At 41.4% G+C, this 20,104-nt stretch overlaps 1 protein-coding gene across 4 annotated transcripts; it reads right to left on the bottom strand.

Annotated features, from left to right (window-relative positions):
• Window positions 1-377: 377 nt before the first annotated feature.
• Window positions 378-19,581, bottom strand: bbc3 (BCL2 binding component 3). Of its 4 annotated transcripts, XM_020103976.2 has the most exons (5): window positions 19,562-19,581; window positions 17,147-17,254; window positions 10,105-10,486; window positions 5,765-5,955; window positions 378-3,644 (listed from the first exon to the last, which is right to left on the bottom strand). In XM_020103976.2, the coding sequence occupies exons 3-5, from the start codon at window positions 10,472-10,474 to the stop codon at window positions 3,549-3,551; spliced, it is 657 nt and encodes a 218-aa protein (XP_019959535.2). In that variant the 5' UTR covers window positions 10,475-10,486; window positions 17,147-17,254; window positions 19,562-19,581; the 3' UTR covers window positions 378-3,548. The 4 variants fall into 4 exon arrangements, with proteins under 4 accessions (XP_019959535.2, XP_019959534.2, XP_069389984.1 ...); XM_020103975.2 differs by lacking the exons at window positions 17,147-17,254; window positions 19,562-19,581 and adding an exon at window positions 11,522-11,914; XM_069533883.1 differs by lacking the exons at window positions 17,147-17,254; window positions 19,562-19,581 and adding an exon at window positions 11,491-11,812.
• Between the last annotated feature and the right edge of the window lie 523 nt (window positions 19,582-20,104).

The following is a 20,104-nucleotide window of genomic DNA, read 5'->3' as shown; positions in this document are numbered from 1 at the left end:
ACAGCTGCTGTGTGTGTGTGGTTATCTGAGTGTGTGAACAGCGAGGGTCCTGACCCTCTGTCTGTTAATCCCTGGTGCTCTCCAGATGTGATAGAGACCACAGCTGGATCTGTCCCTCCGCTGTCTCGCATGGCCAGGGGGCTGCTGCCCCCAGAGCCACCAACATCTGTAAACATCTGCTGGAACCACATTTCAGTCAACTGTTGCCGTTCTCGTCAGAACAGCGTCTCAAAATGAGATCACTGCAGTGTGATGTGGTAAAAACTGCAGCTCAGAACTGGGCTACCACAAAAATACCACAACTTTAATATAAAAGTATTGGATTTAATAACTCATGCAACACATAGTGATGATAATAATGACTCAAAACAGGTGAATATATTTCTCCTTATCTTTATTGTATAAAAAGAAAAAAAGTACAAAATCATGTAGAAATTTTACAATAGAAAACAGTTGAAAACCAGCAAACACACACTGCATGTGACTGACACTGAGCGTCGTTGGGCGGTGCACGATGAACCAGGAAGTGCACTCTCACGAGAAAAACAACCAGTAGAAGAGCAACTTCAAAGTGCTCGCAGCGCCGGGCCGGCCACCGCCTGCAGGTTGAAATCCTTTCTATACTTACAGGTGGACTGCTGGAGTATCTAATGAGTTATTCCATCCAACCTGTTAGCATTACTATGTGATGACAGCAAACATGGCTAAAGGGTTAGCTAGCAAACAGATCTATAAATATGAATATACAAGAAGTAAACCAGGGTTTATAGAGCTAACTTTGTTGGACCTTTAGATGCCATGTTAGCTGAACATCTGCAGGCTGTGTCATGACTTTACACATGAAGGCTTCATGAACAAGGCCCTTTGCTAAAAACATACAAAGCATAACAGCAAATGCAGAGTGAGAGCCGTTTATATCGAATATGGCAAAATAAAACCTGAATAAATTCCCTGTTGAATTTTTGAGGCATTTTAAGTTTAACAGGTCAAATTCTTCCTTAAGTGGGCACTTTTTAAATGAAGGTATGTTACAGTGCATTATTATTATTATCTTTTAGCATGTGCAGCACCAGTCATACTGCTGCTGTCCAAAATCAAGACCTACACAGTTTCAGAATTAAATTCACATTGGAAACACCTGGTTGAATTTTCAGTCAGGTTAAGCTGTTCAACAAAATCTAACAGTCTTGCTAACAGTCTGCGAGGCCGAATTTCTTCTTTGTGCTTTAAAGGAAGAGTTTTGGTATTTTTCCACCTCATCTGATCTCAACACATGGAAGGACGACGCGTCACTTCCAGTCATTCTGTCAAGCTGATAGTACCATTTGAAATGACAGTTCCTGAAGCTGATAACACATTAAATGAAAGTGATATATTGTCTTTCAGTAAGAACATTGACACCTTTAACCCCCAGCTCTGTCTTAACAGTTACAACGCAAGTACAGCTTAATTCATAGTTATGATCAGGAATGTAAGAAAAAAATAAATAATGTAATACATAAAAAATTGAAAGGAACCAAAATAAAAACAATAAAAACAAGCTACAGAAAGGCTAGTTCCAAATAAATTAAGGTCTTAACACGAGAAATCAACATTTCCTCCCAACTACAAAGAAAATAATCACATAACTGAAAGAGGTCATTTTTATAAACATCATCAAATACCTTTAAACAATCAAAAGATCCAAATCATATAATTTTCTTTAACTCTTGGAAAACCATCTCAAATCCACTGGATTTAAATTCAGACTCGCTCTACTCTCGCCAATGGCTGCTCAGAAAAACAAAAAGATGTCCAACAAACACGGTGAACTCTCGCTTAGATAAGTACTTTTTTTTTTAAAGTCGGCCAAAAATGTTCAGATTACTCAGATTCAATGTCCAAAAAAAAGAATATTTACATACGATCAAGTAACTATAAACACTGTCGACAGAGTGAAACCCTGCCAGCTCCCAACACTGGCATGAATGGTGTGGAGAAATGTACAGTGGCAGTTCCCAGTGTGTGTGTGTGTGTGTGTGTTTATGTGTGTGTGTGTGTGGGGGGGGGGGGGGTTAAGCCATTTCTGTCCTGAAACGACCTTACACCATGCAGAAGCTGGAATATTTGAATGTAATGCAAATGACACTTGAGTTAAGTGACTGAAAACAAAGCACTTAAAGATTTTACGTGTGTGTGTGTGTGTGTGTGTGTGTAGCTGATTGTCCTGGTGTTGGCGATGAGGCCTCAGTAGAGCTCTGAGCAGAAAGGCACATTATGTGATGAAATGAAGCAGTTTCAGATTGGGAGAGAGATTCACTCTGTGCTTGGCTCCACCGTAAAATAACACCCGACTTTTCCCTGCGATGAAACCACAGCGTCCAGTCTCACAGTTTCTAAGAATGGGGGCAAAATAAAGACACAACAGTAACATGCACACACAAGATGAGGGTCAAACCATGTCCGTGATAATCCACTGAATTATTTTTACCAACTCAGACGGATGGATTCTCCACAGCAGGAGAAGAGCTTACGATGATTACCAGAAAATTGAACAGAATCAGTGGGAAGAATTGGAGAGAAATCGTTTGCTCGGACAAACGTGACACAACCTCCAGCAAAATGGTGGTTGTTAATATTAAATGGAAAAACCTTCACTTCAGAACCAGGTCATTTACAGACACAGTTATCTGAGTTATTAAAGGAGACATATTATGCTCATACTGAGATTCATCATTAATTTGGGCTTTTACTTGAAAAGCTGCAGCTCCTCTTATCAGTCCCAAACAATTGGTTCCAGTTCCTGTGTGTTCTGTTGTGATTGGCCATCTTCTTCAAGCGTGTGTAGCACTTTCTTTTAGGGGGCGTGACAGACTAGCCGCTAGGTGTGCATTATGCAAACGTTATATGAAATCACGATGATGCAAAGTATGTTCTGGATGAGGTGTTTCAGGTTTTTCCTGTGGGGGAGTGAAGCTCCCTTCACCACAGACTTTGAGTTTTTCTTATCTTTGCAGAACTTTAAAAAAACCTGTATAACAAAGAAGGGGAAAGAAACTCTGAAAATTATAACATGTCTCCTATAATATCCCACTTTTGAATTGACCTCATCAGACAGTTTGACCCAGGTCTCTCACGTGCGCAGTCACACAAACACACACTGACTCACACACACACATTCTTGAGTCTCGCCTGCTACATAAACATCTGACCCCCAGATGTGAACAAACACAGTGAAAGCAAATAGATTTTACAAAATATACACATAGAAAAGTGAGCGTCAGTCCATCAGCTTCAGTCCGAACCAGCAGACTGACTGACGGACGGACCATCATTCAGACAGACAGGCAGGGTCCAGTTTCCACAGGTTGAGAGAACACCTCCAGCTCATTCTCCCAAAGTCTTTGTTCAAGAATATGTTTGACTTCAGTCTGCATTTGTCCCCGAGGTTCAAATGAACAACAGTGCAGGAAACAGATATTTCTCTTCACGAGCGACGGGCCAGTGTTCGAGTCCTGTATGTAAAAAAAGTCACGAGGAGAACCAGTGGTTGCAGGTGACACGGTAACCTACGTGAGCCTGTAGAGCGTGCTGAGCGTCTGGGTGATGAAGTTGAGGAGTCCCCGGCATGCGTCTCTCCAGTCCTGCCAGTGGGGGGCAATGTGCTGGGAGAGAGAAAAACAAAAAGGGTGTTTAATGACTTAGAAACAGTTGCGGGACCTTGATGCAATGGCTCCACTCCTTAATCGCAACTGTACAAACTCTGGCTCCAAATGACGTCATCAGAGCAGCGATATATTTTTTTAGAATCCATCTTTATTTACAGTCTATGGTTGAGACGTGTGGCCGCAGCGAAGAAAGACTCAACAATACAGGTTTTCTAAGACCTCAAAAAAAACCCATCTGGGTGGAAAGAGGAAAACTTCTGAGGCTGATTATTCAAGGTCTCAGAAAGACAGAACTTGGAAGACAAAGTAAATGTTCAAACTAACATGAAGTGATGAGGAGGACGTGGTGGAGAGAAAGAACATGTCTGCATAGAATAATGAGGATCCCTCAGCAGCTCAAACAAGAGGATAAACAAGTGTGTGTCTGTGTTGGGGATGCTACTCTGAACTGCTTGAACCTCACGTGCCTGTGGTTAACCCACCCTCCCTCTCTCCCTCCCTCCCTATTTCCTTACACTTGAATCTCCATCCCTCCTTCCCTCAGTTTCTCCCTTGTTCCTTCCTTCGTTCCTTTTGTTTCGAACGTCTCGTTAAGAAAAAGTGTCTGACTGTACTTTTTGGCTTGAATGGGTTGTAAACAACACACACACGCACAATTTCCCCACGAGAATACAGTCTGTCTGTCTCCCTCATGCACACACACACACACACACACACAAACACACAGGACAGAAGACAGTTCATTGAAGGCATTGAATCTTAAAAAGCCTGCTACACTTGTCTGCAAAGGGGCTGCTACACCCTCATAAAGTGTGTGTGTGTGTGTGTGTGTGTGTGTGTGTGTGTGTGTGTGTGTGTGTGTGTGTGTGTGTGAGTGTAGTCCATGTCAGAGTGAGATCCGTGGGTAGGTGACGTCATCTTTGTTTATGTGCATAAGGCGGGATAGTGAGAAAGAGAGTCGTGGGGTGGAGAGTGTGTGTGTGTGTGTGGGGTGGGGTGGGGGTGGGGTTGCTGCCAACTCCTCACGCGATCTTGAGCATAGAGGAAGGGAAGGGGGGGGAGGGAGGGGAAAGATAAAGAAATGACGACAAAAAGAAAATAGACCTCTGCAGAGAAGAAAGGCCGTCGTTTCATTTAATTTTATAAGTTTGACATCATGCATTTGTTTAAAAAACTACAGCACAACTCATTCTGATGATAACGGTAAAGAAAGGGCCGCAAGAGCGATGGAGAGGGAAATTATGTAAAGGAAATAGAAGAAGGAGGGATGGAAGAAAGACGTGTGTCGTGAAAGCATTCTGCCATTTAAGTTGAGAGGAGATTGAAATTAAAGTATAAATAAATAAAACAAACAAAGAAGGAAATGAATGAAGGAGGGAAGAAGGAAAACAAATGACTCACAGATGACATTGATTCACTCTCTCACACATTCAAATATTGATCTTTCTTCGAGACTGCCCCACACACACACACACTCCTACACACACGTCACGTGTTCGTCCATGCGAGAACACACTTGTCAAACAAGAAAATAAGAGTCTGTATGTGTGTGTGTGTGTGTGTGTGTGTGTGTGTGACAATCCACGTGACTGTGCTGTGTTCAAGGACACAGTAAACGTTGTACACACACATCCTCAGTTCAGTCTGGGTGAAGGGAAAAACATTCAAATTGACCACACAACAACGCTCACTGTGATGAGACTGAACTTTAAGGAACTGTTGAAATCTAACGAATCTAAGCGGACTGCATAGTCTGTATATTCTGTACATTATATAAATGCACTACTGTCATAAGATTGAGCATCTCTGCACCGCTGCACTGTTGTCCTCTGGTCATAATTAGTAGTTTCATGTTTCTAGTCCACCCTCGCACATTTGTTTCCTGTTGCACTACTGTCTTGTACAGTTTATCTCTATTGCACATAGTGATAAGTCTGTTGTTGATTGTTTGTCTGTTTGTGTAAGTACACTGAGCACAACTCAGAAAAGTCTTCTTTATCATTTTACTCTTTCAGGTCAGTGTAAGTCTTCATGTTATTTTCTCTACAATAATAATTTGTGGTTAACAACTGAACACCCTGTAAATGACACAAATAATCCCCTGCTCCTCCTCTTACCGCTCTGCGGAGGACTGTGGCGTTATATTGATCTCCGATGGCTCTCAGCTGACTGGCCACTCTCCTGACCTCCAGCTCCTGCTCTGCCTCTGTCCTGGGATCTCTGTGGTATGGTGAAGACCAGGATGGGTGCTCATTCCTGGGCAGCAGGTCAGGCAGAGGCCCCTGCTGGTGCTCCTCTATGTCAGAGTCTGCAGAGAGAAAGAAAAATAGATTCTGAAAATAGAGTTTCTATCATAGGAAATAGAAACACTATGCATTTATTCCTCTCACTCGTATAATATTTTACCAATATTCTTCTGCATGCTCTCTTATGTGTCTTTCTTGAGAAGAAATGATCATGTGTGAAGAGACAGACGTGCTTTATTGGTTACACAGAGCCTCTGGTTATTCTTAATTGATTCTAAACAAGCAGCGTACATTAACTGCCTCCTTACACACTAATGTAGACAGTTCAAGTTAGGGTGGGTGGGTGTGCACACATAGTAACACAGGGCAAACTTCACAGATCAGGCTGCCAAGCAACAGAGACACTTTCATTGAACACTCCAGCACACACCCAGAAAACCCGACACACACTTCCCACACGTCCTCAGTCACACCAGCTCCCACGACCAACGTGACTTCACAGCACAGTGATCTACACAGATCAGAACATCAGCTCACTTAAAACAGAGGAAGTGACTTTTAAGTTGAATGACTCTGATGCAGTGAGAACACGAAACTAGGGAGGTGAATATGTTTGATATTTTATTTATAAATTCCTACAATTAAACTTTGAACATAACAAAACCCAGTGGTTACCAGTGGGGTTGTTTATTCCTCTGCGCGTGCACACACACACACACACACACACATGCAAATACACCTGCACACACACACACACACACACATTTCTTAAGGAGTCTGAAGGTTTGACGGTGATTTATTTTCCTCTTCATGGAACTTGGGAGAGTAATCTTTTAATCTGCTTAATAAGTCTGGTATAGAGAGGTTCTGTATGTTGTGTTTAAGTTTGTTGTGTGTTTTGTTTACAGGCAGATGACTGTAACCGTCTGCCCAGTCACAGGCACTCATAGAGATATAGAGATATGATGATTTGATGGATTTTTGAATCTTTTATTTCATTTAATTTTTGATTATTTACTTATTATTTAGTTTTTTTTTCTTCAACTAGTGTAAACAATTAAACCACATCAATGATTTTACTACCACAAGTAAAGTATTGAATTTAATGTATTTTCTTCTATATTTATTAAATTATCTAATCTTGTTATTTATCATAAATTATATGAAATTTCCTTGGGTCAGTTTGAAACCACTTCTCTTTTTACTTCATACAATCACAGCTTTTCTGTGAAGCGACCACTGGCACAGGGACGATCGCCTACGGCAACCACAACTCTAGTTGCCACAGAAACAGGCACCCCTGGCAACGACAGCACTTGCTTTGGTAGGAGGATTACAACTGATCCTTTAAAGATGCAGGTGACTAGACAGAGCGAGAGAGGGATGGAGAGACAGAAAAGAGAGAGCGGTAGGGAAAAAAATAACAAACAGGAAAACCCTAGTTGTTGCCAAGGTAACTCTAAGGCAGCAGTCCCGGAGACGTCTCAATGCGATTGGCCGACAGACCGGGGGGTCGTGCTGTGATAGGATGGAATTAAGGAAACGGGCGGGGCAGGGGATGAACCGGTCTGTATGACAGGCTGACGAGATGAGAGAGAGAGAGAGAGAGACAGAGAGAGAGAGACAGAGACAGACAGAGAGAGAGAGAGAAAGACAGAGACAGACAGAAAGAGAGACCAGTTAAACATGCAGGCAGCAGAGACCACAGGCTGGTTTGGTTGTTGGGTAAATCAGATTAACTATCAAGTGAGCTAGAAAAAGCTTTTAGCTTTTAACTCCTTCACCTTTTAACACAACTAACAAACTAACTAATTCACTGACTGATAACAAATTAATTGACCTACAAACTAAAATCAAAGCCAACTAACTGTCTCATTGACAAAGTTTTGGAATGTGATGATTCAGTGTTGGTTTACAGTTTATCCTGAGTAAGTGACAATATTATTTGACATGATTATTTATACTGTTCACACTTATTCTGTGACTGACAACTGAATGTCTCGTTTGCTAAAAGAGGAAAATTGTTTATAAGTAAAGTCGGACTGATTTATCTGTTGGCCAAAATAAAATCTGCCGATATCACAAACATATCAGTATCTGCATGTATATGTGCTGATACAGAATAAACAATACAGATATTTATAATAAAGTTGATGGTTAACTTTCAACCTTCACTTCCTTCCCTTTGTCATAATAGCATGTATATATCATGCAATATATCTGTCTCCGAATATTTTTACACCTTCATTTTAGTGACATCGGCCCCAAGAATCTATACGGGCTGGATTTACTGATGAACTGAATGATTTAACAGGATTAACAGAATAATGAACTTACTGAGTCCCTCAGTAACGAACTGTTTGGCTGTGTGATGAGCAGACTGACTGATTAACCCCATTAACAAGCTTAAAGTCTGACAAATTGACTTTTCACTGAACAAACTTAACTACTTGACAAAATGAGCTCCCTGAGAAATCTGAAGCCGGACTGAATGACCTGATTTACTGTTGGTGACAAACTTATTAGAACTGACTGACTGTTGGCAACAGCTGCAAGTTACTCAACATCCTCCCAAGTCATATTCTGAGAGAGGGATCCCTGCGTCACGGCTCTCTGAGGTGTTCCTCACTCTTGTCGAGGGTTAAGAACAGAGGATGTTAAAACCATGTTAAAATGTATGAATATGAGCTTTACAGATAAAATTTGATTAATTATTAATCTTTACTATTTACAGTGTAATGTGTTTTTCTATTGTGTAAACACAATATCTATTGTGCCTCCTGCCGTCGTGGCAAAGGGGCCCCTCCTCAGCTGCTCGTCTTTTGCTTTAATCGGACTAAAACCCTTGAAGCAAATTTATAAAATTTCAGCTTCATAAATATAAACGTGTCTTGTCCTGACTTTGTTGCCGGGCTGAGGCTCAGAGCAGGAGGAAGTGTTTCTTTACTGCAGCCAGATGACTGAGGACAAGTCTGAACATGTCTGACACTCAGCTGACCTGCAGCTGAAAGGAGGAGGAGGAGGGGGCGGGGGAGGAAGAGGAGGAGGAGGGGGAGGAGGAGGGAAATGATCTGTTTACATTACAACAGATCTGTCACTTAACTGTGGCTCACTGTCAAATGTAAACCTGCCGTTCTTGTTACTGCTGCCACTTGAATTTCCCTTTCTATACACTGACTGGATCCGTCACGTTGGATTAAAAGGTGTCTCCCTCTTTATTGTTTGAATAAACACAACAGCCCAAATCAAACACGCTGAAATAATTCACCTGCAGCAGCAGAGAATCTTCCACTGACTGCGACAGAACAAAACTGTCTGACGTCATAAATCAACAACTCACACACATTTTGTCACAGGATTGAATCAAACAATAGCAGAGACTTTAGTTTCCCTTTCAATGAATTTCTCCATTTGAGCCAAATAATTGGACACTGACCAATGTGTCATTCATGAATAAAGATAACTTTTACTTAGAGAATAAACAATGGATAAAATATATTCTCTTTACAGGAGCTATTTATTACAAAATCTATGGTTAAACTTATTGAATGTGTTAAAATATCAACCCTCAATTAAATGTTTTGTCATAAGGGTTTGATAACAACTTAAGAATCATTGCCAGTCCTCCACCATTAATGTCCATCACTGCCAATGTAACCTCGTCTCACACCTCATCAGACACAGACATCATGCACTGTCTGGTCAACAAAACCAGGCTGAGCAGTTCTATTGTCTGAGTCCTTTGTAGCTTCATGACACACACGCCTGCTGGAGTCACGTGTGACGGCTCATACCGTACTACACCTCCACCTGGCATCCATCAGCTCTGCCCCAAACTGCCTGCTGTCATAGAAATACAGTCCCGAATGCAGCGTGCACACACACGCTCGCTCACACACACACTCGCTCATACACACACTCGCTCACACTTGACTTCAATATTTACTAAAGGGTGGTGGTCTTTACAGCTGAGTCACATCTGACATTTTATTCATTTACATCAGAACCTGCATCCACTGCTTCTGTGATCCAGTAAAGCTGATCCAGCTGCAGCTCAAGGTTAAATGATTGTTAATGTGCTCTGATACAGATCTCCTTTCCCTGTAGGTGTAAGCAAGGGAAGGACTAGACCCCATGAGTGCAACACCTAAACTGTAATTTGTAAGATAAGCACTGTTTTGTTGCTGTTGATAAGTGAACAGATATCTTACCTGACTCCTCTCCTGACAAGGCACTGGGTTTTACAGCTGCTCCTTCCCTCTCGTCCCTCTGGTTGCAGAGCGGCAAAAGAGGAGGTGCTGATGATGGCGACAACGCAGGAAGTTGCTGGTGCATCTGGGGCTGGTCAGGAAGTGGGTACGGCAGATTAAGAGGCTGCAAAGAATGCAGATGGTGGTGGTTGAGGTGTATGGCACCAATGCCAGGGCCAGAACGAGCGGTGATGGTGTTGGTGGTGAGCAGGCCGGGCAAGGTGTGGAGGGAGCGAGACAGCTCCATGCGGCAGATGTTGTGACGTGGAAGAGGGCTGTTTCCTCCTCCTCCGGTTTCCCCGACGCTCTCAATGGTCTCTGCTCGGGCCATTTGACAGGTCGCCTAAATCGCAGATGGAAAACATCCAAGCACATATCTAAATATATTGTTACAAGTGTGCATTAGACAGAGAATACGGCTGCATCAGACACATGATTATTGATTAGGTGATCAGCCGAATATATTTTCAGTTGTTAGTTCATTACAAAAATAATCAGCAGATCAATTGAAAAATAAAATAAGTGCAAACTGAAGCTCTATATTAATATACATGAAACTGAATTTATATCAACACAAATAAAAAGAATCAAAAGCTAATAATAACTTTTACAAATACATCTAAATATGGGAGCAGATATAGAACAACAAGTATTTTACTGAATAAAATGGCCTCCACAATTCTTCAGTCTAATTTTAGCCCCATTGTTTTTTCCTCTCTTCAGCTCAGTTTGACCCACCGACCTACATCCAACCACCGGCCGCTTGGGGGCAGCAGCGAGTCCGCTCCGGGAGCACGAGACTGGTGTTTGTAAACAGCACGAGCAGGCGCGCGCACACACACGGAGTCACGAGAGCCTCGGTTACGGCGGAAATTTAACGTAAAGTGGAAAACGACTCAGAACGATCAGAGATGAATTAGTGATGATGTGATTTTTAACAACAAACAGAACACTAGAAAAATAATAATTAATCCAATCATCACGAGACCTTTAATTTTCTACTGAACTGAGAGTTTGAGTCCAGAGAAATGTAATAATAGTAAATAAAATACAGTCGGTGGTGGTTTTCTCACCGAGGCCGGATGGTCCCATCAGGTCTGTTTTCAAGATGTTGAATTTATTCTAGTTTTATTAATCAGACGTACATCGACGCGGTTTGTCAGAGTGACAGGTCCCGACATGTCACTCGGACAAACATCCAGCTCACAGGGATCGAACCTGTGACTCCGCCCGAAGCGAAGCCGCAACTCGGATTCTCAGACTGAACCAAAGCGGGAGATCACGAGTGGATGTGAAAGTTTAAAGCCGCGCCTGACACCTGGACTCCGCACACACCGGGTCACACACCGGGTCACACGAGAACAAGAATCCTGCTCACTGGGTGGGTGTGGTGCTCCGTGGCTGCAGGTCCGGTTCCGATGGTACCAGCTGAACATGAGAGAATTCAGGTGATGATGCGACAGGTGATCACAACATGTTCGAGTCCGCTCGTGCGTTTGGAGGGAAAATGTGTCAGTCCATGTCAGGCTCTTCCGGTTTGGATTGTCTCGGTTAAAGTCAAATATTCGTCTGTGTCGGTCTTAACCCATCAGAACTGGGATCTGCCGACGTGCAGTGGAACAGAAGCAGCGATGGAGCAGAGCTGATCGTGGGTCCGTCCTTCAGCTCTGAGCTCTTTCTGCCTCCACATCTTTTATTTATGTCTCTGCCAGCGGAACTACACCTAACATCCGGGGAGGGCTTCCACAATAAAAGCCCCACACGAACCCAGAAATTGAACCACAATGAATTTTTTTTTTTTTTTGCCTTTTTCTTCACGTGTTTACATTTTACAGATGAAGTAAAGTTTTCAAAATATTTGAATACTATTTTACAATGTTGTGGTTTAATTAACACTATGCTCTAACGTGTGTGTGAATGAAGACAGGACAATCCATTCATTTATCAACACAGAGAAATAAAAGTGATTAGTAATATGTGGAATATATAGAAGTAATTCATGACACATTAGCTGTGTGTCATGAATGTCATAGATGAGAAAATGTGCATATATTTGTTCAGAATGTCTTTTTGTGTGTGGAAATATCCTGTTACACACAAATATGAAACTTGTACATTATTCAAAGCCCAAATAAACACTCAGAATACTAACTAGAGACATATTAGGTCTACCGTCCTCACAACAGATATACTTCTGTATGATTTATTTCCCATGCACCAGTGCAGAGTGTGTTTTATCAACATACCACCTGGTAAATCCTTTCGACGTCACTAACTAAATGCTTTTATTTTGAAGCCGGGGTCACAGTGTTGTCTGGTTAGCTTGACTTCTTGAACCAAACTCCTTCCACAACAAGTGCTGACATGCTCCCTGACAGGATGCTGCTGTCTGTGGCCCTCTCTCCACCTCCCTGTCTATTTGTCCTTCTGTCTAATTTCCTTTCTCTCCCTCTTTGTTGTTTTTATTTTTCCTAAATCAAATCATAGATTTTATGCAGTACTATAAATAGTAACAATGCATTTCCTTCTAGCTGTTGGTCGTGTTGATGTCCATCTCAAGCCCCCCCCCCCCACTCTCTCTATCTCTTTATCTTGACAACACACTTCCTCCCCATCTCACACAGGAATCAACATTCCCCCCCCCCCCCCCCCCCCCCCCCCCCCCCCCCCCCCCACACACACACACACACACACACACACACAAACACGCCCCTCCTCTTCCTCACCCCCCTCAGCTGGCCTTCCTCCAATCTGACACATCTGCAGCAGCTGTAAACTCACAATCAGATCCTGTGTGGTGCTGAGTCAGCACATTTATTGAGACAGTGTCAAAACCATTAGTATTGTAATCACTGCTGACAGTTGTCATTTAAATTTGCTCTGATTCATGTTAAGAAAAACAAATCTCTTGTTTACACTGAAGAAAAGAATCAAGAATCGTCCTTTTTTCAGAATGATCAATTCATGCTTCCTATATTTCTTATCAGTATTGTTTCCCATGATTAATTCATCTCATTAATCCAGTAACAACAAAATAAATAATAGACTGAAACTGTAGCTCTGACTCCATCCATGTCAGTGTCCGTCATGTTACACCGCAGTGTAAACAACACTGATGAGGATTAAAATGCCAGGGATTCCCCCGTCAAGCCAACTCAGCTGTTGAAGCATATCGACCGAGTGGCAAAATGTCTTCAGGATGTAAAGTGTGAGTCCGGTGGAAAATGTATTTTGTCTGGAGGGTTAGTCGATGCATCAGGATTTTATAAGACAACTGAATTAAGAGGAAGAAGAGATAAAAAACTGAAATAATAGATTAACTCTAACTAACAACAGTGACATGTAACTACATTTGTTACTTGAATTTAAATGTGATTTAGTCCAGTGAATATATTTGTTTTAGCTGCACACATGTTCTGGTGAAGTGTGGTTGTAGACTGTCTTGTATTATTTATTAGAGAGAAAAACTACTTTAATAAGACTGCTGATTTGTTTTTTTTGGGGGGGGGGCTCATGAGGACGTCATGAAGGTGAAAGGGATTTTTTCTATGCAGATATGAACTCAGATGTATTGCTCTACCTACCGTTTATTATAAAATGCATTTTTCAAACTGTCATTGACAGCATGTGTGATTTTATTACTCAGTAAAACATGTGTTTTCCCCCCTGAATGTCATCAGGTCTAACATTACATTGATTTTAAATGGTTGGGAATGCAGATCTATACAAGCCCTCAGGAAATGTGTGTGCATTTATTTGTTTCCCAATATGCAGCCAGTCATTTCATGCTTGAAGCTCCAGTGGAAATCACATTGATGGGATACATTTCCTAAACTCAAACATGGTAAATTATAATCCAGGATTAGTGAATGTTTTGTTAACACTGGAATCCATTTGTGACAAATCGTTTAATCCCAATCTCATGAAACACATTTGAAGTGTTACTGACATATGGTTAGTTGGATACTTAATGGATAGTTTGCAGATGCATTTTTTAAAGGAACATTTTTGGTTTTTAACACAAAATATTTCTTGTACTTTCTTTTCTGCTCATGCTTTGACAGCTCTCAGCCTCACGTTCAGGCTGCAGGAGCGTCCCAGGAGTATTACAACACGTTTTTTCATGAGAGAAACCTGCAGTAAAGCTGCACGCCACAACAGCAGCGCTATTGTTCAGAGCTTTTACAGCCTTTAGTCTGAAAACCCTGCATAACATTAGCATCCCAAATGACTTCAGACACCCCCGCTATCTCGACCCCTGACCCTCAGATCATTGTGTCCTGGGCACACCCTTTTGCTGCAGGGCATGAGACAGGGGCTGCACAGCTGAGCTGAGGGGTCGGAGGCTGTTTAATCGGCTGGAAACGGCAGCTTGTCTCGAGCCCCCCCTAGCAGCAGATTTGTATACACACCCCCTTGTTTGGGCAGGAGGAGGGAGTGGGGGTGTCTCTCTCTCTGGTACATGCCCAGGCGAACATCCACTCGCCAGGTTTGAGACTGACAGACAAACAGACTTTGGCTGACATGGGATCAGCAGTTAGATGTCGAGATAATGAATGAATGTTAACAAGAGTCAAGACTGTTCGTGTTTATTATGAATTCCTGAATTACTTGGAAAAACAATATGATGTAAAGTGTTTGTAAAAAGGATTCTACAGTCAAAACATTTAATTTGAAAATAATGACATTTATGTCCATCACAAATAGTTTCTTATTATATTATATTAATTGTTATTTACTTTTTTATCATCATCAACATCTTTAATTTTTCTCAAAATAAAAGAACAATTTTGGAATCCTCACTTATGATGACAATGAACTGTTTTATTTTACAGTAGATTCAGTGCAGGATGGATGTGAAGTCTGTTACTCATACAAAGTGAAAGGCTGGATCATGCTTCTCCATCTGTACAGGAGTGAACATACAAAGCTTTCATTCACTGACATTCACTAAGCAGCATTTCTTCCCCTCTATAATGTTTTTTTTTTCCTGAAACCTTCGGTCTTCTGGTTCACATTGTTTAGAAGTTTATGTGCTCATGTGATTGCATGAAGAGATTCCTTCATAACATACATTCAACATACATGATGGGGACAAAATCACCAGTCTGTGCAGAAAAGAAGTTTCAATAATATTAGTCAAATCTAGGACCTTCCAAAGAAAAGTGTTTTGAAATTCAGTCTGTGAGGAAATTCACTAAGCTGGAGCCTTGTATTTAATTAAAATAAACATTTTGTACAGAAAGAGAAGAGAGGCCGTGGTCCCCAAACACTTTTGAACTGGGAAGTGAAACAGTCACTCATCAGCACGACACACCGAGCACCAAAAACACCTCCTGATGTCAATACATGCTAAATGTCACGTGTGATGAAGTCACCGGTCCACCTGCTTTTGATACCACAGCATCATCGACATTGTCTTCTGGCCTGCAATAAATGTGTGTGTGTGTGTGTGTGTGTGTGTGTGTTGGGGGTTGCACACACTGTAACCTGAGTGCAGCCATGCAATAGAGAGACAGCATGACGCCACCAGATAAGGTGTACACAGAGCTCTGAGCCTATCTCTCTCTCTCTCTGTACCCCGCCCCCCCTCTCTCTCACACACACACACACACTCTGACAGGTAATCTATACCTGTGCAGTTGTGATAAGGATGTAAATGAGATGTGCCGCCTTGTGTCTCGCTCCTGCAGTAGAACCAGGTCGCGCCTGTCTCCCTCTTCGACAACTTGAAAACAACCTCACAACCTCGACATCGACCCCACTGCAGAACCGAACAACCTCAGCTGTGTTAATGTGTCTGTGTGTGATAATGAGAATCATACATCAAGACACCCAGATCAGCAATAGCAAAGGCTGCTATTGACTTTGTAGTTGAACTAACGAGGTGTATCTTGTGAATGTGCACATTGTTTAAGTGTAGCATGACGTAGTCAAGGATTCTTTCCACAGAGGAATTCTAATTACGAAAAGTAGTAAAAGATCTAAAACTGGGTCCCAGATTTTACAGCACGTGTAGCACTCAGTCATTGCTGTGCTACAACAGCTCTGAGATTGATCCACTGCTCGAGACTCATTACTACTGCGTCATATTGAGATTGAAGTTAATAAAGTGGGGATACTGGTTTTCCACTAGTTGTTCACTGCTGAATAAAGAGCTAAATACGTCTTCTGCAGGTAAATGATATCATCCAGAAACGCACATTCATTTCTAATCGGGTATGTGCACAATGCAAATGACTCGTGACTGTTGTGATCCTTTCTTGTTAGATTTTCATAAACATCCATCATGAGGATTAAACTACAGGTCAGATAAAAAAGTTGATTGGAGTCACAGTCATATCAGAGAAATGTTAACTATAGTTTTGAACATGAATACGAGCTGAGCCTCTTTTTCGTTTTATCTCTGATTGCTCACACCCAGCATCTCTATCATCCAATCAGCACACAGCTAGCATTACAACGTAAATCTGATAAGTTAACAGTGAGCTCTGGGCTGCCCCGGTCCACTCAGATAGCTTTACTCTCACCTGTCGACAGGTGTGGCCTTGAGCCGGCCTCCAGATCATGTGTTTTCTGACTTCACGGGATGAGGTGAGAGGTCTGCCCTCCACTGTCTCTCCCACCTCCTCTGGTGACTCTTTAGTAGATAATCATCTCAACTACAGTGGGAGCTCATTTGTTAGATGCAGAGGGAGAAGGGCTGATGATGAATAAATGAAGGAATTGAATCTTGAGTCTGCAGCTTCACCCACCTTCACACATTTGTATAATGAGCAGCTCAAACTCGGGCTCAGCTTTCACTGGTGGGGACACATACTACAGACGCCTGCTTTGGTTACCACAGAACAAGACAGAAATTCACTGGGAGAAATCTGATAAATTATGAAGAGGTCACACCAATGTCACAGCATTACCTCATCCTGTTCACCCCAAACTGAGCTGAACAGATGGACCTAGTGTGTGTGTGTCTCGTGTGTCATGTGGGTGTGTGCATACGTACTGCTCAGTCTCAGCTCACCAAACCCTGTTATGATCAGTCACTGTCATCAGTGTGGAGGAATGTGCGTCTCCAGCACATCACGCTTCTTCACACTAGACTTTATTTCTCCTGCAACACAAGAGCATGGGAACACTTTGGTCATTCACAAATATATCTCATTTTTTCGCACATTTACTGCTGTGCTTAGTGATTTGATGTTCATAAAAGTACAGTCTGATGCAATGATGTACATTTTGGATGCTGTGTGATATTTTAAAAACCTGCAGGAGTGGTGAGATTAATGCAAGACTGGCAGATGGTTGTGGAAACATGCAACAACTTGAAATAATTCACAAAAAAAGTTCAGATATCGCACAATCCAAAAGTAAAGGCTACAAAGACACGAACACAAGGGCCTGTTTTTATTCAGCCTTTACAAAAGTGTATAGGTAGAAGCCTGGGATTATATATATATATATATAGATGACATATAAAGAAATGCAGAATTATACTCCAGGGAGTTGGAAAAAGATAAAATGAAAACAGGAATTTAACTAAGAAGCTGAACATTTTGATGGTTGAATGGTTGAAGTCAGCTGTAGTTGTTGAAAACCCAAAGTTCAAATATTGTGACTAAAAAAATGATAGAAGACAAATTATAAGAACAGGGATCATCATCATACGCTTAATTTGTTCTACACTTTAAGAAGACTATAACACTGGGAGTTTTTCTCAGTGTTTAACTAAATTTCTTATAAGTTTGTTACATTAGTGGAAAACCCAGCTATAAACTCTGCTCGGAGACACCTCGTCCAGTCATCGCCTCTGCTGCATAAACCCCAACAGTGCTGGTTGTTTATATCAACAAGAGAAACCAGCGTCACGTTCTTCTCTCCGTGATCAGAGCCTCGAGGGTTCTCATGTAATCCCCGGGGACGCTGTTATTTGGCTTTCACAACAATGAGCTCATCGCAGAGTCCCCCCCAGCATCCTCGCTTGAACTGAAAGAAGATCCATAACTCTGCACTGAGCTGTCATTTCAGACCAGCAGGATAATTAAACTGTGGTTAATGCAGCGAACGTGCTGCTGCTGACCTGTATCACAGTCCGCATCATAAATTAATAAATCAGGAGACACTCCAATTTAATATGTGTATTTACATCATTTATAAAGTATGTGTTGATGTAAGTACTAAATGATAAAATACACAGAAAACTTTACATATTAAAGTTATATACTATTAAAGGTACAGTGTGTAGAATTTAGTGACATCTAGTGTTGAAGTGTCATGTTGCAGCTGAACACCCCTCACCTCACCCTCTCCTTCCAAACATGAACAAGAAACTGTGGCAGCTTCAGTTGTCATAAAAACTCTAAAGATGTTTAGTTTGGACTAACGTAAAAAACATGGCGGCCTCCGTAGAGAGGAGCCCCTCGATTTAAATATTTAAATATGAAGTATTTAAATATAAAGGGTCTTTTCTGGGGTAAAGAAATCTACAATTCATACAATTTAGATGAAGCAAACTAGTGAAAACATCATGAGGATTATTCTACATTACATTTCTGCCAATAGTTCCCTTTCACCTAAATCTTACACACTGGACTTTTAATAGTTGTGCCTATATATTCTCTGCATGTGCTGCTCATGTGAACCATCACGTTCTACATCATCTAAAAAATCACGTCCCGTTACATCACATCTTATCTTGTGTTATTATCCCATCATCACATCATGGTTTATTGTGTCACAACAGAACTAAGGAGTGACAGAAATAGGAGCAAAACCAGAGTTAGCATTGCTGGTAGAGAAAATGAGCGAGCCAGATCACCAAGTAAACATGCAAATGTTCAAACAATTACACATTGTTTGGGTTACATCCAATTAAATGTCTCCACCTGTCTCCACCTTTGTCTTCACCTCTGTCTCCACCTCTGTCCCCACTTGCCTCAACCTCTGTCTCCACCTCTTTCTGTATGTCCACAGGTGATATGATGGCACAGGTGCGCAGCTCTGGTTGCACGATCCTATCAAGTGATTAACAAATCCTGTGTGGTCATTACTTAGTGTTCTGCCTAACAACAGAGTAACTGTTTGTTTTGACAGCGTCCACTGAAACTGGGTCACAGGACGGTCAGTTATCTGTGTGTGTGTGTGTGTGTGTTAAAGCGAGGGAGAAGGAGACAGAGCGAGAGCGTGCTGCACTGTCTGTGTTACAGAGTGCGTCTGTGAAATTGATATTTTAAAGCTGTAGAAGCAGAACTATTGTATTATATTGTATTTTACATCACACATCAAATTGTCTTTACTCCACATCCTGTAAAGACCTTGTAAACTTCCCACTGTCCCCTGCAGACACATTAAAAGAAGATATGCAAATCATAACTATTTGTTTTTCTATCACTACAGAAAAGGACAATGAGCGTCATCTCACCTGTGTGTTCTTCTGTCCAGACGAGTTCAAAACAAGTGCGTCATCCTGCTGAAAGATGAGAGACGTGAAATATGCTTAGTCATAGTAAAGTCTGTTATAATGCAGAAGTGTTATTATGTGTTTCTGTATATTATTAATATGTTGCAGTGTATAAGGGTTGAGTAGAGGTTGCATTATTATGGTAGGTGCCATTAGAATAACTTCCATAAGATTGTACTGTAAACTTTGGCCTGAGCAAAAACAAAAGCATCATTTTAATATTTCAGCTGTAGGATGTGGAGCATATTTTACTTTATAAGATATTTTACTGCAAAAAATGTATTTTCTCAACTAAAATACAAGTTACTCATGCAGGACATTGTGACTTTTGTAAGATTAGATAAGAAAAGACCAGATGCAATTTTATTGATCCCCACGATAATATTTAGTGTTAGAGAAGCACAGGGAGAGAAACTCATCATGTACAAAATAATATAAAAAGTGAGGAAAATACTCAACAATTCAACCATCACCATTGAGATACTATCCATTAATACGCTATCC

Source organism: Paralichthys olivaceus, chromosome 11 (assembly GCF_024713975.1).
Source record: "Paralichthys olivaceus isolate ysfri-2021 chromosome 11, ASM2471397v2, whole genome shotgun sequence".
Lineage (NCBI taxonomy): Eukaryota > Metazoa > Chordata > Actinopteri > Pleuronectiformes > Paralichthyidae > Paralichthys > Paralichthys olivaceus.
This window is presented reverse-complemented; position numbering and strand designations above follow the sequence as displayed.